The sequence below is a fragment of the Rhea pennata genome, chromosome 1 (assembly GCF_028389875.1).
Source record: "Rhea pennata isolate bPtePen1 chromosome 1, bPtePen1.pri, whole genome shotgun sequence".
Taxonomy (NCBI): Eukaryota; Metazoa; Chordata; class Aves; order Rheiformes; family Rheidae; genus Rhea; species Rhea pennata.
Genome location: NC_084663.1, coordinates 33,102,565 through 33,127,047, shown reverse-complemented (window position 1 = coordinate 33,127,047; position 24,483 = coordinate 33,102,565). Strand labels below are relative to the sequence as shown.

Sequence of the window (24,483 nt, the reverse complement as noted above, 5' to 3'; positions counted from 1 at the left end):
GGTAGTAAGCCCAAGACCAATACACATTGCTCCCTTAATTAGAAAGTGCAAGGGCTCAGATTAATATTCATGCCCATGAATTTGATTGCCATGCTGTTTGGCTACTTGGAGGAGATTTGGTCTTTCACTGTTTTTGATCAGAAATTCTCTCCCATAGATGAGAAACATTTCTCAATGAAACTTTAATCAAAAGTGATGCATTTCTGTAAGTTCAGTTTCCTCAAAAAGGAGAAAGTTTTCTGGAGGAACTCCAAACAAGTTGTAAGCAAAGTTCCCACTCCTCCTTTACTTCCTAGCCTCAGTCTCTTCAATGTCTAATGTCCTCATCGGTAAGACCCTGGTGTGAGGATGCTAAGAATTTGCCATAATGAGCTAGAGTGCATACAAATGGCTAAGGATGCCTTGCAGGACTTAGGCCAGAGGCACTGCCCAATGTCAGTTGACCCTACAGAGTTCAGGCAGTGGTGACTGACAGCAACTGGAAAAAGGCTTTCAATTTTTCCCATTTTTTCTGGGGTACGAAAAGTGGCCTTGAGGTATCAGGGCCTAGTGTATAATCAGTTGCTTCTCCATTGGTCTTCTGCGTTTGTGTATCTCTCCATTAGGGTTATGACCATCTTGCAGAAAGTAAACAGATGATATGACATCTGTTTCATCTGTTCAACACAACTTCACAAAAGTTTTTTCATGAGAAGGCTGGTTACAGGCTGGGGCCAGTCCTTTTCCCCTGCCTGAAGAATAGGTAAGTTGTCAGCAGCACGACCCCCATGAAGAATCGGTTAGGAGTCCACTAGGAAACCATTCAGATCAGATTAGGAATCCACCTAGTCTACCTTTCAGAGGCAGGGGCAACCAATCCACATAACTACATCAACTTCATATTTGCCTCTATCATTATATAAACTTCAAAGTAGTCCAGGCAGCACTAAAGAGCCCGAGTTTAACAGATATTTTGCTGATGTAAATTTTGCTAAATATCTCCTTTATTGAACGCTTTACCCAAAATTGATTCAGTCCCCCTGCGTTTTGCAACTATACAGCCTTATTCTTCTTGCAAAATACTTCCATGTAAGAGTTTGACAAGCATAAAAGCTCATAGGCTGCCTCCCCATCACTTGTACGATTGTTCCATCCATCTCCAGCAAGCACCTACAGGTGCATCTTGAGGAGTTCTTCTGGAAGGACTATATTTTGCAGTGCCTCACCTTCCTTCAAAACACAGAACCTTTATATTGTTGATGAAACGTTGACTCAAATCAGCATTTGGAACAGATGGATGTACTTGGCTTCTTTGACGTTTGGAGAGATTAGAATCAGGTAAGACTTTGGACTTTGGCAGTGCAAATAACTACATCCATTTCACAAAGACTGTCAAACAGAGGACAGCTTTTGGGACCGAGCATACTCTCTCAGAAAGCTTTACTTAGTCTTTTTGATTAACTTTATTAATCAAAGATTAATTTGATTAACTTTATTAGTCAAGACAGTATTGTCTTCAATGTTCCCCTAAATCATTCAGTCATTGTACAGTGATGATATTAAATTTCTCTAAAACCAAAGTTAAATATGATCAGTAAAATAGGCTGTTTAGAGAAAAACTCTGGTTGCACAGCATATATGCAAAACTAGAAAAGTATGAATTTGGCCAGTTCTTCACTGAGATTTTCAGTTCTATGTTCTTTCTTGGAGCCATAAAAAATAGCTGTCATTTCTAGCTATGAGGTCTAGAAAGACGAATGTGACTTACAGTCATTCCAGCCTTTCCAACCATCATCAGTAATCTATCAAAAAGTTTACTTGGATGGTAAGTCCATCGATGACTACTAAAAAAGGGAAATATATTTAATCTGAAACAGTGGCTGCCTTCACTACATTCAAGTCGGTTTTCACCTCTGTGGTGGTGCTAGTTTAATGCTGGATTTAGCAAGGAATGAACTTTACACTTGAGACGCCCAAAGTATTGTGAAATATTTGAGTTTGAGTAATGTCGACGAACCCTGTAACAGCTGACTGCTTGTATCTGCATATGCTACTTAACATTTAAATCTTGCTTCAGTGATGGACTGGGGTAACCACCAGTTGTGGTACGGATAGGAATTGCAGAATACTGTATCTCCTCCGCAGCCAGTTCCCCTCAGAGCAAAACATCCACAACTGTACTAGGGATCTGCTACAGCCTACATGCTCTTGAGAAAATGCTACATCATAGAAAAAATGTAAACAATACTTCCACTGACTGTTTCTACTTTCTCTACCAATCAAATCATAGCTTCCCACATCTGAATTTGCCTAAATCTAAATTCTGAGACAAATTGTGTTGAATTCTACTTGGATTTCTGGAGTTACATTAGTGTCTAATTGGTTTAAGAGACACATGGATCTGTAATGAATGACAGTAGCAAAGGTTCTGTTGCCTTATCCAAATGGAAGAAGTTGAGCACATGAAGGTTTCTGGAGACAATACAGAACTCAAAGATGATTTATACATCACATGTTTCCTAAGGATAAAAAATAGCTTTTCATTATTCAGTTTGTAATATCAATACTATCTGCTAGCTGGACCGCTCATGTGGACAAGCATCCTCACATTTCTTTTAGAAAGGTGGTAACAGAACAGCTTATGATGTCTAGAAGTTTGGAATGGACTATTACCTTATCACTGAAGAAAGCTGTTTAAAAACTCAACTGCTGCTTAATACACCAGGCTGGCACTGTGTGCCTGCTGTGCTAACAAATTCTCCCACCTTGGACTACCATGCCATCAATTTTATTAAAAATAGCTCTGCTCTAGGAGCTTTTTAAAACAGAAATGTTTAAAAACATTTCCAAGAGCTTTCTACATATGTTCTTGCACTTTGTATCACAAAATAATGATTTTAAGCCTGTTTTTGCAAAACATGGCCTGTTAATCATTGTTTAGTTTCAGTTTATATACTACTGAAAAAAATAGTAAAATATAACACATAGAAATGCTTATTTATGGGTTGTTTTATAATATAGTAACATCTGCAGCCAACATAGAATCTTTTTAATGCTCATCCAGCTTGCTCGTGTTTGAAAGAGAATGATAGAATTGAGTTCTAATAGGCAGTGGATATTCTAATGAGCTTAGGTGTGTCATTATGCCATAAGATTCCTAAAATAATCCAAAATCCAGATCTGATATTGTATCATCTATATAATTCCCATACATGTAGAATTTGCATAGGGCATAATATCATCCTTTTGCTTCTACTCATTTAGGGAGTTTCAAAGTTTTTTAGTTACTCAAAGGAAAGAGTCTGCAAAAGGAGTGGATGTTAAAATCATTATGGGTAGCAGTAGAAGGACAACAAATCACATTTTGCCCTGGTAGCTATCAGCACTGCAGGTGCTATACAGGTACAGTCACCGTGCAAGCATCTGTAGGGATGAAGTCGCCTAGTCCTTGTCCTTGAAGATGGGCAGCAGAATTAGACAAGGTATCTTTGTCTTTGTGCCAGGAATTGCCTCAATCACAGTGTGCAACCACACTGCATATATCCAAATAACATGAATAATCTTAGAAATTAAAATGAGAGGTAAATTGAATAGAGGTGTTACAAAATATTAACTCATGTCTTGGGATTGTTCCCTTAATCAGAGTATAGTCTCCTAAATATCTGAAACACACCTCTGCTTCCAAACTGATCAGAAGGTATAATGATGAACATACTAACATGGTTTAACAGGATGGACAGATAGTTAAATTATGTGAAAGCTTCACATGGTCGAGGGAAGGACCTTATGGAAGTATTTCCAAATCCTACAGATTTACCTTGTGTCTAAAGTAAGGATCCTAAATCTATAGCTAGGCAATTGCATTTAAATGGTCTGATTTTCTAAAAGTAGTGCATGCCCTACAAATCTCATGGAGGTCAACTTCAAGGGACATTTTTATTTATTTAGATGCTTAAAATACAAATATAGAATAGTAAATTCAGGTAATTAAGGAATAAGTATTCTGGCAATTATTCATTCTCCCCGAAGGGTGAAACATGTTTTTCTTATGTATCACTATTTCTGAGTATGCATGCCTAGATCTAAGTGTGAGCATCCTTTTAGTAATCTGACCTTGTTAGTGTGACATAATCTGCTGTCACAAAACACATTATGGTTCATAACTGCATGACACAAAATGTAAGAACGCAATATTTTAATTCACAAAGCCAGATTATTTTCCCACTTCTTATAAGAAATAATTCTATCAAGCTTCTTACAAAAGATCCTAAAGATACAAATGATATGAATATCATTATTGTTCAAAATCAGAACACAGAACAAGAAAAGCACCAAGCCAAGAGCAAATTCACTAAATGGATGGAAGATGGAGACTGATGAAGCAGAAATGAAGAAATATAATGAAAAATATAGACCACAAGAATCAGTTTTGAAGGGGATTTTGCTTCTTGAGTAATGGGAAGGTATGAATCAACACTTTGAAATAGGCAAGAGGGAAATACTACCGAAAGTGAAGAAAGAAAGTGTTTAGGAATAAACTAATCAAAGAGCATACCCACCACTGAAACTCAACAAAAATCTGTTTGTATGGGTGCCAGGGAGCAGTTAAATGCTGGGGGGAAATCTACCCTAGAACTGGCTGAAAATAAAAAGCTGCCAATATTTAAAAGAGTATTAGAACTTTATGGAAGACTACTGAGCTTTTACCACTGATTTCAAAAAGATGAAGGTCAGGTGCTTATTTCAATACACTTATGGGAGTGTGCTTTTTTCACTAGGAAAAATCAATCATGTTGACTGTTAAAGCTGATATCAACAGCTACTGACTACAACCTTTCATGAGCACAGAGGTTTCCTTAATTCTGCAACATCACCAAGATCATTCAGCCTATGGTTGTAAATTGATTCAAACCACTAGATTTTGGGGCATATGACATATTCCTGGCATCTCCAGTAACAGGGGTCACATTAACACCCTGTATGTTTTATAAACATTATTGATATTATTAGCAATAATAGATTCAGGCAGGTATATAAACAGAGATTTTTCTCCATGCCAGGAGAAAATCTACCGGGAGCTTTAGGACCTCCCAATTCCATTACATTTAACAAAAAAGAATTACTGTGTCACTTGAAAGTAGGTTTTGTTTCAGTAACAGTTTTAAAACTAGTTAAAAGAAATAAAACCCATATTTCTCATTTCAGCTCAGCATTTACTTTACAAATGCCTTTTACAAAAAAAAAAAAAAAAAAAAAAAAAAAAAAAAGAAAGAAAAAAAAGAAAAAAAAAGCCTTTGCTTCACCATGTTATTATCTATCAGGAGTATATGCCATTACGGGAGCACAAGTTCTCATTCTACTAAGGTTATTGTTTGAATAACACATTAAGATGGTGTTGTTCTGATATGGGAGCTATCCATACATCTTCCACAAGTAATTACATTACCAGTAATCCTTTTAAAAGGCTGTCTTTGCTCAGTTGCTTTGCCAATAGCACTAAGCTTAAATATTTGACAATCCCACTTACTCATAGCATACAAGTAAGATGCTAACAGATGAACCAGCCAATATGCTGGAGCGCTCTTATCAGTGACAAATGATGGCATTAAAAGCACTTAAAAGAAACAAAATGTCTTTATAAAGCCACAAATAGTTTGGGTTTATTTATTATTGAAAGTGGTAGAGAGAGCAAGGACTTACTGCCCCTCAAAATAGTAAGTGTTCTGTTATACATTTTGCAAAGAATCATAATTATCAGGAAATATCACCACTAACTTTTTAAAGAGCTCCAGTATTCATTCAGTGGTAATATAAAAAAGTAACCCCTAGCTATAGTACAAGCAGTTCTTTGTAAAGGATAGGAGTAGTGATTTGAAGATATGGAATACAGGCCTTATCATGCAATACTCTTAATTTGAAGACCTAATAATGCCAGCGCATCTAGGCTAGAAACTTTGTTAAATACTTAAAACATTCTCAGAAAAACTGTCTGAATTAATTCTGAAGACTACTCCCCATATAATGTCAAAAATATTAATGAATAAAACTCTGTTAACGTGAATACTAACAACGCACTTTCCTGCTACAGAGTCTACTCCTCGCTCCTGAGATGGTGATTAAAAATAGCAACTGTCACCATATCTGTCAGTCAGCGGATACAAACACGATGCAGGAGGCACAGTGCTCAGAAGTGTTTTTGGACCATCAAGCAGCAGTACACAGAAAGGCTGTGAATAAATTAAACCAAAAATATAAGCCTCAGGCTGATGTGTTTGAACTTCACTGCAAACATTCTTCATACATATTTAATTGCTCCGGTGAGACTGTGACGGTTCTGGAGATGTTCCAGCCATTATTTCCATTCCATTAGTAAGCTTGCAGTATGTGTGCTCCTTAACCCAAAATGATTGATTCCATAAATGTCTTCCCACTTACTGACCTGAACACTAATTGAAGCTGTGTATAGATTAAAAGAGAGTGTATGCTTCTTGAAATCAGTCAAAATATACTGGAGTCACTGAAGTATCTTTTGGGGTAAGAAGGAAGCGGTACTTCTAACTAAAGGCACCAAAATTCCTCTCAAAGAAACCTTTCAGGTCATAACAGCTGCAATTATACAGCGGGCTGTGAAAACTGGTAAACAAAACTTTGAACATTTTTCTAAGTACAACACCCCATCTTCATGAATCATAGCATAAATCTTCTTTGAAATATTATTATTACATACCAGATGCTTTCATCTGTGCTTCAGTCTTGTAAATTAATTTGCTTTGGGAGAAAGTATAAATTTTTTACATTGCATAACAGTAAAACTAAAGAACCTCAGATAATTTTATCAATTCAGCTACGTTAAAGGGAAAAGCTAAACGTTTTTTTAAGGTCTTGCTCAAACAGAGATTATGTTGTGAAGTGTAAATCATTCTGCTATGAAACCAAAACTTTTCCTGTTCAAGTTATTGAAGATGAAGTATGGTTAAACAGTGCCAACTCAAATCTTAAGTAAACCACCCTGAGGGAACAACCCTGCAGATCTCCATGAGCACTGCCTTGCTTCATGGTTAGCCTGAAAACTACAGACAGTTTAAAATCCTCAGTATGCTAGACATTTAAACTAAAATCAACTGATTTTATCAGAGTTTGAATGAGAAGTGGCTACATTCATAATACACTTCCTTAATTCTGAGATGTGTTCATACTGCTTGGTCACGCTTGTATCAGATATCAGAAGATTCCCTGAGAAATGATTAAATTCATATTCTATTATTTTACTTACAGAGTAGAGTAGCATGAGTGTGTTCGACTTCACATGACAGAATACTGCGGAACAGCTTAGACGTGAAATTTGGGCCTGCTTTGACTGAAGTTTCACCCTGAGAACTAACGCGCTAAAAACGACACTGCCGTTGTAGGAGCAATCTTGCTCCAGGCTGCCCCTATCAAGTGCACTCAGTGTCAAGATGATTGTATCCCACCTAAATTCCAGCTCTATCAACTCAGTCTATCATGTGATAGTCAAGTACGATCTTTCCAGCTTGTTTATTGCCGTTAAAACATGACTTATTTTATTTCCTCCTCCAAGACGTACGCATCCTGCACTATGCCAGTGGGCCTTGAATACTTCCATAAAGCAAGGTCAGGGCAGCTGTCAAAGCCTGCAAACGACTGGAAGCTGAGCATGTGGCAAGGGCCATTTTTTCATCGACATACGACTTTTTTGAGCAGTGAGTGTGTGTTTGTACATGAGGGATTTAACGCATCTCTGAGTTATGTTTCTTTTTAAATTAGAATTGCAGATTGTAACCTCTCCGGAGCAGTGTTCATTTTTTCTTGGACTGCACAACGCCAGCACAACGGCATGCCCAAATGAGGACATTTTTAATATTTGTTTGTTCTGAAACAATGTCTATGGGTGATTGTTTATAGGAAATTAATTCACTAGATGGCTTAAATGTATTATTTGTTTTAGTTTGTCATAGAGCTACCTCAAGGCACTTGCTTATTTAAAGTTCCAACGATTATGTGCAAATACGAATAAAAATTAAAACTAAGCCATCTATGCCAAGAGCAACTAACCGATCAGAACAAGAAAGAAAAGAAAAAATATCACATGCATTTTACACAACATGCAATTCCCCAATGTACAAAAAAATACACAGGCCTTAGAGCTTGCACTGGAGTTAACACAGTCACACTATCTCAAAGAGAAAGTTTACTCAGCACTGGGAGAAAGATGTATGTAATACCCTTCAAGTAAGAAATATTTTATTCTTTTTATTTCCAGCATATCTTTGAGTAAGCTAAAGCTATCACAGCAAATAATGGCATTTCAATGAACGCCTCCTCCATTTTAATGTAATCTTTTGACAATTTCTTGGCCTTTACTCCTACCTTCCTCATTGTAAGATATTCATTACTTAAATTCAAGTTGCTCTGTGACAGAAGTGGATTCTGGTAGGATGTGTAAAAAAAAAAGTGGGGAGGGGAAGGGAACCAGCACGTCACAGCTGCCAAAAACGCGGGCCTCTCATCTCTCAAGGCTGAACAGATTTTTTCAGATCACATTTCCTGGCTTCGCCTCACCCCTTTGGCCGTCACGCACAAGAAGGACTGCTGCCTTTCCCACTGAAATCCACACAGGTTTCCTCATTGTCCGCAGTGGGAACAGGACTGGGCTCATCAGTGTGGCTGGGTAACCAGGAACACAAAGCACACTAGAGTGAATTAAAGTCAAGGTCTTCTTCAAGGAAAGATCGTTCGCGTCAGGAGGGAAAGAATCTGAAAGGATGGAAAATATTTCATACTGTATTGATGCTATCTTTGTTTACACACCATTTACTAAAGCTCCTGACTTTGTTTAGACGGTATGGCAAATACTTCATGTTCATCGGAACCGAAAAACTTTCTGCTCTGACCTCAAATATTTGTGGTCTGAAAGTAAACTAAGATCTGTTTTTGAAACGACTTAACTGCTAACATGATTTTTTTAGTATTGCTAAAAAACAATTTAAAAAAATCCAGAAAAGATGATAAAGTATAAAAACGTAAGTTATGAAACAAAGTGCCCTGCAGGGAACCTTTGGTTAACAAATGAGTTTATTGACAATTCAATCTATCTTCTTCTGTTTTAGCTATTGCCTTCTCTACTGTCACACTTATAGACAGACAACATGCAATTATTTGAAATAAAAATATGGCCACAATATTCTCATTATTCTTTCTAGGCTAAAAGGGATATTTTAAAATTGAATGTCTCAATGTAGATAGCTGTCAGAAAATTCTTTTAATTTAACAGCCTTACTTTTTTAAAAAAAGTAGAAAAGCGAGTAAGAAATAAAATAAATGCTGCTTACAGTCTGGATGGAGATCTTATACAAGGACTAATTAAACATACGCAAATTCAGATTTATATCTATGTTAAGCATAACCTGAAACATTTGTTTTAATCAAATTGTTTTAATTGACAGTGAATTCTGATAGTGGTCATTGGGGCAGAAGAATCTGAATGGGACAGAACAGAAAAGGCGTGCAAGTCTGACGGCACTTAAATCAATATTTCCTGCTCCATCTTTAATTCCAGTCTTTGCAACAGACTCTCATACCCAAATGTTCACATTTTCCTGTTAGCCCTAAATAACTCAATGATTTTGATGTAACCATCAAATCATTTTCCCATTCTTTTAAACCATCACTGATTAAAAAGAACTCAGCAGAAGTATGGCCACATTACATCCCTGTGCAGCATTTTAGACCCTAGTGTATGTTTTCATAGGAATTGTTCTTATTGCTCTTTGTTTGCCTGTTTGCACCAGCAGAACTGAATCGATAAATAGAATTTTGCTAAAAACTATGTCCATGACAAAGCAGAAGTCATATCATCAAGGACCATCAGGAAATCAAAAGGAATAAAACATTTTTAATCAGATCTTCAATGAATGACAACTACTATTGCCTCCTCCAAAGAAGGACATTTATCCAAGCTAATAATCTGATCCAATGTGTCCCATGGGATGGCACTGGCAATCGCCACCATTGAACAATCCTGTTAACTTCAACAGAACAATTTAATTGTGTTAGTGCTTTCAGTTACCAATAAAACCCACGGGCTCTAAAAGCAGATACACACTCTAAGCTGATTTTCACTGGCACAGGTTAAGTAATGGACTGGCTCCTTTACATGGATCTGAAAACCAATGAAACTTTGATATGATCAGCATTTCTTGTAATCTTTGCCTGGATAAAAAAGTTTGTAGTTGCATGGATTCCAGTGTGCTTTCCAATCCAGAATGTGTAAATAATCAGTAGTGAAGAATATGGGAAATATGGGAATATGGGAAAGAACACGATTCAAGAGTTAGCTAAACACTTTTGCAAATTCTAACACACAAATTTAAATATACCATTACTGAGAAATACAATTAAGAAAAAGTACTCCAGCATTCCAGGAAGGGAAATAATTTAATTGCTTTAATAATCACATTTATTTTACAAAACTGAACTGGTTCTTGGAACCCAGCCATGATAAAGTCTGTGAAATACGGCTGCAAGCACTGGCAGCTGAAGCACTCATTTTCTGACCTGCACTGAATTCTGTGGGCTTCTGGCATTCACATCCTGCATAAAACCATTGCCTGTGACTCTGTCTTGTATACACAGCCTGTCTTTGTTTGATGGATGCCTTAAAGCTGAAGCTTGAATTTGAGTCATCTGAACAAAGTTTTGTGCTAGGATTTTACCAGCCCTTTGCACCTTGATGTCAGGATGAAAGACAGTGAATTCCTGCCTTGATAATCTGAAATCTAGTTTTTTCTATGTGCATAATTGTCCACAGTGTCCACAGCTGATCTAACTGAAATACTTTGAAGAAATGTATTGGGGTGGCTGCCAGTTATCAGGTTATATATTGGCATACTTTCAGTATCTTTTCCGCCTGCATGATCACATAATTGCCTATGTTCTGATAGACATATTCATCCTACTTTTATAGTGGATCTAGAAGCAGTAAATGCCACAGATGATAAAGATGTTTTTGCAAATAACAAATGCATTTATATTGTGGAAGAGACAGGAAGGGAAAGCACTTAACCAGAAATAGGGCACTGATGGAATGATCAGCCACATCAGTGATTTTGCTGTCCCCCAGGAAAAACCTCCACAGGACCTGAGGGGAGGCAGAGATGTCTCCTATTCAGCAAAACATCTGCTGAAAGCGGGGAGAAGGTGCTCAAAGAGGACTTGCTGCAACAGCCCTTCTAAACTGGCCCTGTGCCTAAACTGAGGATTGTATCTGCCTACTTGAAAAAAAGAAGAACTTTTGAAACCTGCTAAGTGAAATTTTAATTTAAGAATTAGAAGTTCTCAGTTTTTGGCACAGAATGTGGTTTTGTGAAGGAGTATTTTCATTTGGAAGGACCATTATTACTGAAACATTGCAGACACTGCACTTTAAGAAGTTTTATTAAAGCTACACATCGGATAAAATATTTTTAGTAACTGTTCATGATATACCTCTTGCTCGCTAACTGGGATAGAATAAAATGTACTTTTTAAGAGGTGAAGGTGGGTTGCCACATTCATCCAATTATGAAGGCTATAAGTAGGGATCTAGCAATTATGTAGGAATAAAAACAGTCTCTTTTTCCAACAGACTATCAGCTACTGAATTGCAAGCAGATACCGAATACAGCTCAAAAAGTTTAAACCTTGCTCAGCAACTAAAAAGATACGGTATAAAATACATATGTACCTCAGCAGTTCAAAGAATTTAAGTCAAATCCAAAAAGGTGAAAGCGAAGTTTTATGAGCCTGACCCAAAACCCCCTGTAGCTAATGGAAGCTGCTTCCCTCCACTGTCTATAACTGACTTTCAACCAGACTAATTGCTCCATATATCTCTTTTACCACTCTAGGATGTGAAATGTTTCAACACTAGACTCATCAGAGGAATGGTGTTTGTGCAAGGGGTGCTAAGAGACCTTTCTCTCTCACCTCAATTACTTCTGGGGTGTTTGGTTGGATGCTTGTGTGCATGCTTGTCCCATGTCATATGAGAGAGGAAAGTTGCCACGCTACACTCGTGCTCCCTCTCTAATTCTTTATTCATACAAGTTAGAAACAATTTATCTTTTGCTCTATCTGTAGGAGTCTCCATTAGAAAAAAATTAAGAGGCGGAGATTGCTTTATATAACTTCAAGACAACTAACAATCTTCATGCTAGACTGATCTCACAATGATTCTTTTTATTCTGGTATCTCAAAGCCTGATTTTGCCTCACTCAAATGATTTTCCTTCTGAGAAGAAAATTGAGATGAAGAACCATTCTTCCCAGCACTCCTCCTGTCACAAACAGAGTGGAGGAGATGCATGATACAGCCCTTCCAAATATAGACTGGCACAGTCAAGATACAAATATCCTCCTTGATGGGTGAGACATATGGGAGACACTCACATACACTCCCTTACATATGGGCACGTTCTCCCTGCTCATGCGTAAGTAATGCCGTGCAAAGCATCCATCTACCCCACAGTGTATTACCGGTCCATGAATAGCATACTCCAGTGGATGACCTGTGGAGTGAATACATTTCCCAGGATACTTCTCTCTCCTTGTCTTTCCGCAGAAAAGCCAGGGAAAAATTGAAGCAGTCATGACGTTAAGAGTGGCAAATGCTATCTTGGAAGCTGGCCACCCCAGATGTGACTAAAGAGCTTTCCCTCTTGCTTTTGTGCACGCAGGCAGAAATTGGGGCTACTGCCATGCTGGAGGAAGGGAGGGAGGAAAAGGGCAGATATGATCTGCCAGAGACTGGAGCTGTTGCTTGTACTGGAAATCAGTGGGGAGGCAGAAGCATCTTAGAGGCAAATGGAATAACTCTTCCAGCTGAGGACAAATGATCCTTGGACAAGAGTAGGCTGACGGGAGAATGCTGAGTTACTGACTGGTGGTCTCCATGCAGAGAAGAGCAGAGGGCAGGCATCTGAGAATGAGGTCCCGAAAAGGGTCTGACTTATGTGATCGTCAAGTTTGAACTGTTCTGGTGAGATCTCACCACCATGACTGTTCCAGACTAGTCAATAAAAAAGCACTTTGCTGTCAAAATTGCAAAATATTCCTTAGGATGTGAACTAGAGAATCGGCATGGGATCAGTTTAGGTCTAAACAAAATCAGTCTGAATGAGTATTTAACATAATACAGTATTTTTGTATAATATAGTATAAGATGAGAAAATGAAAATGAAAAGGAGGTAGAAACCTTAAAGAAATACAATCTATGTGAAAGAAAGCCCATTGGTCTGTATTATGATTTTTTTTCAATGTATTTTCAAGTTATTTAATTGTGATCTTATAATGTTTTTTCCTGATAATATCTAGCACGGGAACTAAATAAATGCTACTGAGGACATTTTAGTCACCTCTTGAGAATGGTAATCAAGTGTTTTTTCTTGAATTCCAGACTAAATGTAACAATTCCTATACATGGACAGTTTTATCCTCTTAGAATACATTTAACAATGTTTGCCCAGACTAGTAGTCAGATTACTCTTACTCGATATAAATCCTTTATGAAGGATATTACTGAATCTTTTGTAATATGTATTGAGACAAAAAGGAAAGAGCAAGGAACTTACTTGTTGACTTGCTTATGAGAAATCTGAGTTAAAGTTATTCACTCTGATGAAGATAAAAGGATGAGGATAAAAGATGTACTGAAAACAGTAACATTGTCCAATGATTTATACTGTTTACCAGGAAATCTGCCTCCCCTTCTAGATGATTGTAGGTGTCAGTTCAGTAGTGACTATCCCATCGCAAGAAAAAATATTTAAGAATGAAAGAATTAATGGCCAAACCAAATCAGGGGGAGATTAATATGTATGTACATATAATACACATATATCTAATTATCTTGTTTTGTGCAGTTGCATTTATAGGACTGCACTGTAACAAAAACCTTTACTCAAATTTAATGAAAAGTTTGTTTTGTTTGGGTTAGTACTTAATTTAGGTTGACAAAGCTATAATGTCTAACTATTTTTTCTCAGTGTAGCCCACAATAAAAACAATGGATTTTTTAAGAAGCTGTCTTTTAAAACAAATGTACAAATTACTTTCATATACATGAAAAGAATGTAGTTGTCCAGTATGCATTTATCATCTTGACTGTGAAAGCAGAGAATATGAAAATACAACTTATCAAGTCAAACACTCGATTAGGTGCACAACAGAAAATCACTTTAAGAAACTGTATTTCATTTCTGTACTGGAAATATAGTTATCTGTCTCATAAGGAAACTTCCTCTACTTGCACGATACAAAATACTGCCCAATTAAGAAAATCCATACTAAACCATGTTCAACATAATCCTCTATAAATATAACATATGTTAATGACTTAGTACCCTGTAGCAATCCTGAACAATTAATTTGAATAAAACCTTTTAAAACTGTACTACTGACTTGCTGAAACAAAGTTCAGTGATTACTAACATATTTTTGAGCATGTGTAGTTCTGTTTTTTATTAAAGAAACAAAAAATTTTTTATAGAATCATATACTAAGTGAATATTATTTAGTTTGCAAAGTTAAATACAGCAAACAGGGAATGCCAGATTTACAATTCTCCACACTAACATTTCTCCTGTGTTGGTATGTCCTCTATTATTTCTGTCAAGAGACCTATATTAAAGACATGTTACTGCACCAATGAAGACTGATTATTATATATACGCTCAATGAACATCCAGCCAGGCACACCACAGAAATGAATTCCAATCTGCTACTAGCACATTCAAATTTTCATCTTGAATATATTATTCTGTAACCCTATCTGCAATTAATATTTATCTACACAATGCACTATTTTCTCTGAATGGCACCATTTTGGTAACGTACCTGTGCATATAAATCCTTCTTTTTCCTGGCTTTCCAGGCATTACAAGTCCTCCCTTTTTTTTTCCTTTTTTTTTTTTTTTTTTGTTGATGGTCTGTTTTTTCCTATTGCTAAAAGTTCACATGAGGAACTGCTCTGTATAATCTTCAGTCCTCTGTTAGGAAAGTTTTGAGGACAAATAGCATTGGAACAGCTTTACCAAGAGAAAGCATACTGGTCTTTCTTCCATTAATGTAACCACATGCACAGCCAAGATGTCCTGATGATTTTAGTGCAATTATTACACTTGATTCTTCACAGAGATCCCATAACTAATTATTTGATTTGTTTTTAATAATTATTCATAAGCTCTTCTAACATTATTCTCTTCCATTTGCAGTTTTATTCTCTAAAGCATTTAGTTGCCTTTCTTTTTCTTAACAAGTGGGCTCACATCCTTATAAAAGAGACCATGAGTCTAGGTAGTAGTTATTCTTTGTTCCAGAGGGAATCAAAAATTATTTGCAAAATCCCAGTCTTCTAACACTGTGCTTCCGTCTGTGTTTCCGTTAATATTTAAACATTAAAAATAACTGAAGTTCTGAGGTATTTAATTTATCAGTAATTATGTTATTGCCCTGTAGTCAGTCTTGTCCAAGAGCTTTATTTAACAATCTTTTTTTCTTCACGCTTATTTCAAACACCACTCTTCATCTGTCATGTATAATTTGTTTCTCCTAAATTAGCCAAATTATCAAGATATCAAAAAATACAAACCTCTCTATTTCAGTCCACACTCGTAATTTCACAACAGGCCCTGGAGACAGTTGTCTCTCTATCACAGCCTCATACAAATGCCAGACAAGGCAGATATTTAAGATCCAATTGGTATCTTCTTTTTTTTTTCAGTCCAAAAAATGTGGCTGTATTATGTTAACAATTTTATTAGCACTCTGGATACTTCTCTTGACTAGTTTAGGATTCTAAAAGCCATCCTGCCAACACGCTTTCTTACATGTGTAGGTAAATGTGTTTGTATTTGCTTCGTATCTCCACGCAGTGCTACGCGGCACGGAAGAGCGTTTACCCCGAAGGGCCCCTGTGCGGAGGAGCCAAAGAGCGGACGGGAAAACAACCAACATGGAGATCTTTCTGTTATAAAGAAACCACCATATAAAAAGTAGAAAGCACTTCAGCTAACTCTTTAGTGATGGGGCAGACAAAGGCAAATAGAAAATGGGCATTTTTGAGCTAGCTGAGCTGTCTGTGGAAGAACTGTATGTTGAGGACATTCAAAAGGCAGCCACAATGCTCTGGAAAAGTCCAGCACCAGTTGCTGACAATGTTCCCAGGGAATTATTTAAAATAGGAGATGACAAGCTAAATCAAAGCTTTCTCTAATTACTTTAGTTCCATTTGAGAGCTGAAAACATTTCCACAGGAGAAATACAAAGTAGTTGCATGCCTAATTTTGAAAAATAAAGTGGATGGTGTCCTCATCGCTATGGTGGTCCATCTGTCTTTGTTACTTTTATAGAGAGTTCTAGTTTTGCAAAGAAAAAAACTTGGATATATAAATGAAGTTACCAGAAAAAGAAGCCCCATGTGTATCTTGTATTTTCATTTCATCAACCAATGTAAACTGTGGATCACATATCTAGTATTTGGAATAATTAAAATACTGTGCACTGAATTACACTATCTCTACTGAACAGGCGTGCCATTAAGAAATGTCCTGAATAAACAAATTTTGGCACACCAATATCTGTGTAGCACACTCTATTGAGGATGCTTCACTGAGAACATTTCAGAAATGAGTCTGCTTTCATCACACCAGTTAAGCAACAGCAAATGAAACAGAAACACCTCACACCAACATACATAACATTATTGATACTTTAATCTGCCTCCCCTCCATTTTTCCTAATTATTGGGAAAAAAGCCTACTGTTACTAATGCATTATGTAAATAACGTCTCCACACAATGTAGAATCTTGCCTAGAGCAATTTTATTTCACAGCCTAAAGCTAAAAATAAAAGCACTGATGCATCTTTTAGGATTCTAAATCCCCACTAAGCATACTGTTAATATGAGAATCATGCGTGAAAAGAAACATTTTTTTTTTTTACTTTATTTCCATTGTAAACTTTTGGTAGTGTTTTTTAATGTGAATATTATTTCAAATGGGAATACAGATTTCTAACATTTCAGACCACAAAAAGTCAAAACATCTTTTGTAGCAATATTAATGTACCTTTAATAGTGTTTTTTTGTTCTCCAGAGCTGGCATATAAATTTGAAAAGAATATGGTCTATCATGCTATCTATTTATTCTTTTTTTTTCTGTTCTTCCAGTCTTTCTGTGTAATTACATTTTTTTTTTGACTTTAATTATTCTTTCCAGTATGTTAGAAAAGGCTATTTTTTAGACAAGGTAAACAGAACTCAATGATCTTTCTGTCATTTAACTGACTTTTAACCAAATGACACCACTGCTAACTCGTTTTCTTTATGCTTCTTAACATTTTTTTTCTGCTTTACCTTTTTCCCACTCTAGCACACTGAAGCAAAATCTTCCCCTGCACTTCCTGTGATGACAAGGAGCTGTTTGAGCCCCTTAGCATAACTCTTCAGTCATGCTATTTCTTCATCTAGCTAAGATCCCTCTTAAATATTAGCACTGGTTAATTAAAATTATCTCCCTCATCTTTAAACTTTGCTGTGCCATTAATATGTATCATGTATACAAATAGTGAACACTTCTAACATTAAATAATGGGCCTCCCTACTCTTATCTGCACAGCAGAGAACTACTACTTTATTTATAGCTTTCATTCCACATTTCTTAGATGATTCCTAAATGACTTCAGTACACTCCATGGGGCTTACTAGTTTTTTTAATTGCTTTCGGTAAAGAACTTTGTCAAAAACCTTTTTAAAGTCCAAATAAATTAGATCAAGCATTTCTTCCTCATCAATTATTTTGATGACATGTTCAAAGAATTCTAACAGATCACAGAAGGTTTTCTTCCAGCAAAGCTAGTCAAGTTTCCTTTAGTAGCATATAATCTAGAGTTTTGTTCATATTTCTATTATTAATGATGTGTTCAAGCCATTTAGTTAATACTAAAGTAAGACTTACTAGCCAGTAGGATAATTCTAGGATGTTGAAAAAAAAGCAGCAAAAACAAAATAAAAGCCAAGATCCAACATGTTTTAACCTTCAGTTTTTCAACAAGCAATTAGGTGTTAATAAAATTTGCATCAGCTCACCCCTTCAGTTCCTTATATATCTTATTTACAGCCAGTCAGCCATCCGAGCCTGCTTTCTTCATAGTCTTTAAATTTCTTTCAGCATTTAATTGTCTTAATTTAATATAATACCTAATCCTTACTACTTACAAAGCATAGCTATCTCTTAGCATACTGTGTAGCACAATACATGTAAATACATCTTTTGACTTCTCTGTAACATGTCTTTCTACAACTCTCTCTTCATTCTTTATCCAACAGTAGATCTAATGATATTTTCCTAAGTTTTCTCTTTCAGATGTATTTGAAAATTATCTTTGTGATCTTTTCATTTTTAGGTATACGGTCTTCAGACTGCCTCTCAGACTATACACTTCCTATATTCCTTTGTTTCCTGTCATAATTTACGTTATTTTAATAGTTCCACTTGGTTTGAATTTACCTGGTACAGAGTACATTTGGAATCAAAATAACTACTTACTCCTTGCAATTTTGTATTAATTTAATTCATTTTTAAACATTTTTCTTTATAATATAAGGGCTGACTCACCATTTGCAATGCCACTCAAATGTGGATTCAAAGTTATTACAGTTTTAAGCTCACAAAAGATGTATGTATCTACTTACCTTAATTACAGGATTGAAAATTGAACATCTAAATATTATTCATTATGGCAAACATTTTGCAACTCTATTACAAATAGCTACAAAGATAGAATAAAAGAAACAAGGTAAATCAATTTTTAAATTAGATTTTTACATCAACTATTTTGATTAGAAATTGTTCATCTATATGCAGCTTTTTAACTGTGTGATTTTGTGTTAGACAAAGTTTCATTTTTTCTGTTTTTCTATTCTTAGCATGTATTCTCTTTATAGCTCTTCCTGCCACAGAGAATTAGAAGATATATTTTTGGATGTTCTGCAGAAGGTTCATTTGCAATAATTAGATTTTATTACTTGCCTACCAGAATAGAATGATCCTAATGTTTCCTTTCTTCCAGAAAGCTCTGGCAGACTTTCCCCAGTCTGGATAGGGTTTGTCCTGAAGCATCATATCAGTGACCTGCAGGGAAAGACAAAACAATACATAGTTAAACTGGTATCACGAAAGTAGGCACTAAGGTGTTAAACACATTTTTGTTTAGATAGCATGTGTCTGTTTCAGTTCTGATAATTTTAATAATTAGACCATATAAAAATTATCTCTCCAGTGCTTTTATTCACAATCAACATAAATTATATTGGCCTACGTATTCTGTCTCCTAGAAATGCACACAATTCCTTGAGAAACAAGAAGACTTGTGGACATTCAAAGATAAGAAGAACTAATCTAAGTGGACAAACAACCTGAAAAGGAGAAAGTTAGGAAACACAGGAAAAAAACAGGATATGGACTACTTGCACATTACAGCTATGAAGCTGACGTATGTGTGGCTTTCCTGGCCTGGTTCACCGATAGCAGCGTCAACAGAATTTTGACACTGGAAACTTGAATTGTATTCCAGGGAATGCAAGCCTGTGAATTCAGCACTACAAGCCATTTGTAACCTCTCCTGATTCCTGGTATCAGAAAGAAAAAACACACTCGGGACTAAAATCTCACCAAGACCCATACATCTTGCACAATATTTAAAAATATGAAATACTTATTCCCATTTTCGTAATTCTTATCTAAATGCACTATCTAAACTCCTATTCTACTGAAATGCATGTGCTATTTCTGGACAGCACACACAAAAATAAATAATGACTCTAAACTAAATAAAGGATCCCTCAGTCCCCCACACTGCTGGAAAACGGCATCTTCATATCCATTTATTTTAGGTTAACTGTACTGTAAAGCAAAGAAAGTTACATTAGAGTAAACTCATCAATTCTGTTGTGCAAAAGATCCAGAAGAGTGGAAAACCTATGTGTAGTAAACTCATCAATTCTGTTGTGCAAAAGATCCAGAAGAGCGGAAAACCTATGTGTACACATACATATAGTTTAAAAAATAACAGAATGAATAAAGGAAATAAATAGAGGAGAGTGCTTGCTACAGAACACAAGCAAGTAAAACAAATTCTTAATATCTGTCATTGGTATCAGTACACAGTGGAAAATTACTAATTGTTTTGACTAATATGAGAATAATTCTTAATAAGATTTCAGAAGGAAAAAGGTTGTTTTCATTCATTTCAAATTGAAAATTTCTTATTTTTATTTTTCACTATATTTATTTTGATATATAGAATTTTAAAATTCTAGTTTATCATCCAGAATATGCGCTGCTACTTTTAATCAAAGCCATTTAACAGAATGTCCAAAAGGCACACACAGCCCATGATTAAAATAAAAACATAAATTCAACTTTTAAATTTGTATTCCTAGACCATCTGGGGTTAGAAGAGCTCAGTAGCTTGCAGGACTGGGTCAAAATGAGTATTTCAAGCTTATACGGATTATAAATGGAAATATGTATTGTCGACTTTTATGATTCCATTATCCCTATCCTGAAAATTCAGATTATATCCTGAAATGTCACCTTTACTAATTGTTTTCTGTAAGTACTTTTTTCCTTAGATCAGCATGCTATGTTTTTTATTTTAATGACCTCTATTAGCTAAATAAATATTTTGATAAATATTTAATGCTAAACAAGACCTCTGTAAAGATGTAATTCACTACTTTAGTAATACTTATTCTCTTAGGAAGAGTCTATGCAGTAATAAAAATTTACAAAGAACAGTTACTTGTAAAGGTTTAATTTAGTTTTCAGAGTATTTTCTCCATGTGCTTTCTGGGAAATGCTTATTACAGCCGGTAGAAGGATGCAATCCGCTGCTCTGTGACCAATTATTAGAGCAGTGCGCTTCATAAGAATGACATTCAAGGAGGACACATTTTCTGAGGAAAATGGCAAGATGAGGCAGGAAATGTTCTTTCTGATAGCAGACAGTTGGTCTTTCATCTCCGAGCTTTGGCATTTACTTAAAGTCGTATCACCAGATCAATGTCAGGTCAGTTGCAGCTAAATTGGCTGAAGCAGAGACAGTCATTAACGGGATGCATTCCATAAAGAAAAATCCAATTACCTATTGCATTAGAGAAATCAAATTCATTTTCTGCTTTGGTCAAGGACAGTCATTGTGGAAAGTGGCTTACGGGAGAAAAGTACTCAATGCTGTCACAGGGCAAATAATGCACCAAAACCTCATTGCTGCTGTTAGAATGATGTTTTTTGAGAAAGAAACAAAAATGTGAACTTTAGTTTAATTACACAATTTAATATGAGTGTGCGTGTGCGTGTGTGTGTGTGTGCGCGCGCGCGCGTGTGTGTGTTCCTCTTTCATCCCACAACGCAATTACTGGCCAGCAAACATTTCTCTCTGTTTTCCAGGGCCATATTTGAAAACACTGCTGATACACAGGAAGAGAAAATAATTGCTTACCTCGGTAATTCTGTGCATGCATTTCATTTAATCAAGATAAAATAGGGAAAGCCACTTACAAAATAATTAAGTAATGTGTTTTTTTTTTCTTGGGGAACTATGAGATGTGATATTCTACTTTAATCGATTAATTACACTGATTCAATCCAGAAAGGAACAGTTTCTTATAATGACTGAATATTCTTTCATTTTTAGTGTCTCATCAGAGACATAACTACACTGTATGAAGGTGCACAAATGAAACTGCGTAATATACATTGACTGATGTTTCAGGTTACAAAAGACAAGGCAAAATATTTTCATTAAAAAAGAAAATCGGCATGACTTGTAATGCATTATGGAACCTTCAATTTCACTTTGCAAAATGTAGATATGACTATTAAATATTCATACTATTCACTTTATATTAACTATGGAGATAACATACAATGCCTTTTTAAAGGAATTTTATCATTAAACCTGTGACAAAATATTATGATTTACAGTTTTTATTACAGAAAATTAAATGGTTCTTTCTGAAATGATACACTACAATCACTTGAAAAATGACGCCCTATCATATAAATAGAAGAACCCAAGATACAAAATCATATTCAGCTCAAGTAATTTATATAGACAACATGTCCATAAAATGAAATTATAAGAATTTTACTAAATAGCAATATGATACATAAGATTCATTTATTCCTTCCCTACAGTTGCTGCTAGAGCATGTTGCCCAAGATGCTCAGCACGAACCTTAGGTCTTTCCACCCGAGGCTGCCATGTCAAATAGTGCAGCAGGAGAAGCCACACAACCTTTCCCAGCAGAGGCAATACCTGCAGTGGGAGTTTCAGGTAAACCTAATCGCCTTTTCTTCTAATAAGCAAACTGCAAGTGAAACTTTCTTAAAAAAGAAGACGAAATGCTGTGGCCATGCCTTCAATAATATCTTCCAAATTCTCCACTGGTAGGAATGCTACCAGGTAGACCATGCTGTGTCTTCAGAGCACAAACTGGCAATTCCTGGAAAACTAATGTGGCATGATATGCTGGCCAAGCTATTCTCATCTGCCAAATAGCATTTTAGAAACTTAAATTATAGAAGTGTATGAAATAGTTTCATATTAACACTTCTCCATATAAGCAATTGCAGAAACCGTATCTTGAAAGAGAAATGGGCTCTGGACAACCATCTCCCTTAGGCTGCAACATATTCCACACAAATGTCCTTTACATTCATTAAGTACTGAGCATCATTCAGTGGAGGATTTTCATTGCTATATTCCTACTTTGGTAAATCTTTAAAGTAGGACGACAGCAACCCTCCAGAATTTGACAGAATCTAGAAGCAGCCATGATCCACAGGAAAAGTCTGGAACTCTGGTGAACTCTGAAATCTGGTTCATTTTTTGATTCAGTCATAAACAGTACAAAGTCTAATGGACAGCAGAACTGCAACTTCTTGTATCAATAAAGAAGTTGTTGTTTATTCACAACTGCTCAGCCAGGAGGGCAAGACTTCATGCTTCACTACTGCTGAGAAACAGAGCAGCTTGAGTTACCTTGCCTCTGGCAAAATTAATAATAAGCAAGTTAAAAACAGGCAGGATGGCCACCCTGCTTGCACTGAAAGAACTGTCAACAGTATATTCTAAACAATGTTTTACAATAGCAATGTTTAGAATATTATATATTTTTCTCTCAACTACACACTTCTACCACTGTCACAAGTATGACTTGGGTATTAGAAGCTGAATTCATGTTGTTTACTGAGGGCACCATGCAAAGGCAGCAAGAGCTGAAGAGTGCAGCTGAGTACACGCATCCAGTTCCATCTGGTTCACTTTGCAGCTCTGTGTATTTAGGTAAGAGCTATATATAAGTGGCCCAGTAATTATACATCAATTCTTTATTGTAACTCACTCTTCAAGAGAGCTGTTGCATCATGGTAAACACACACAAAATCAGAGGAAGACTTAGTATTCAGACACTAAAAGCTTCCAGGCATCGTTTTGTCTTCATCTTTTCTGAAATATTTAAAAATTGCAGAGATGTTCACTTGATGTACAAAAAGTAGCTTAGATGGAAAATGCTCTCAAGCATCTTTCAACTGGATGTTAGGGAGAAAACTATCTTCTGTGGGACATACCTCAATGTTTCCATGGCTCACACATTGCTAATGTGAAATATCTCCTCCCACTACAAAATTTACTTGGAAGATGGGCAAAAGTGTCAATAACTCTGTTAGACAGCCCTCAGAAATAATTGATGACTTATTTTAATCCACTCTGCTACATTTTGGAATACAGGAAGAGGGCAGAAGTAGTTTGAAAACTTACCTTTATACTCATGCTTACTGACCTACGAGGGGAATGACATTTTTCAGTCTTTGTCAACTGCAAATACACTGGCAGACTTTAAAGTATTTTTACTCTGTTTTTTAAATTTTCAAATATTCCTAATGCAGTTTCATTGCTATTCTGATAACAATCAAGCTGGCGTTATATTACTTCTCCTTATATTTAATTTTAGGAAATTCTTTTTATATTTGCATTTTCAAGCAACAGTAATCACAGAGATGACCTCTTCAATCTACTCTTTAATTGTTTTTGTAGTTTAATCAGAGCTAGTATGTTGTATTTATTTTGTCATCATTTTAACAACAGGTAAATCCTGAAAAGCAACATTAATTTGCTGTCACAATTAAGTGACCAGTATGCATGATAAAAGAGAATACTATGGATCATTTTTGTTGCTTCTGCAACAGTCACCAGTATTATTTTCTGCATTTGCACTTCTCCTATCAATAAAAAGTTGCCAGTGTTGCTTTTACAAAATATGCTGAGAACTACTCTGCTGATCCACACCCTTTGCACATTTACACAGTACTACATCTGAGTTTCTACCAAAATCAAAGACCTCTTCTGTACAAAAAAAGCAGCACTCATATTAATTATATCTAT

General features: G+C 35.9%; 1 protein-coding gene across 1 annotated transcript in view; it reads right to left on the bottom strand.

Moving 5' to 3' along the window:
* TMEM117 (transmembrane protein 117) overlaps window positions 1-24,483 on the bottom strand; it is a 210,579-nt gene that overhangs the window by 58,240 nt on the left and 127,856 nt on the right. Inside the window, exon 5 of the mRNA XM_062567500.1 lies at window positions 19,069-19,166. Within this exon, the coding sequence (XP_062423484.1) occupies window positions 19,069-19,166 (98 nt within the window). The remainder of the gene's footprint in view (window positions 1-19,068; window positions 19,167-24,483) is intronic.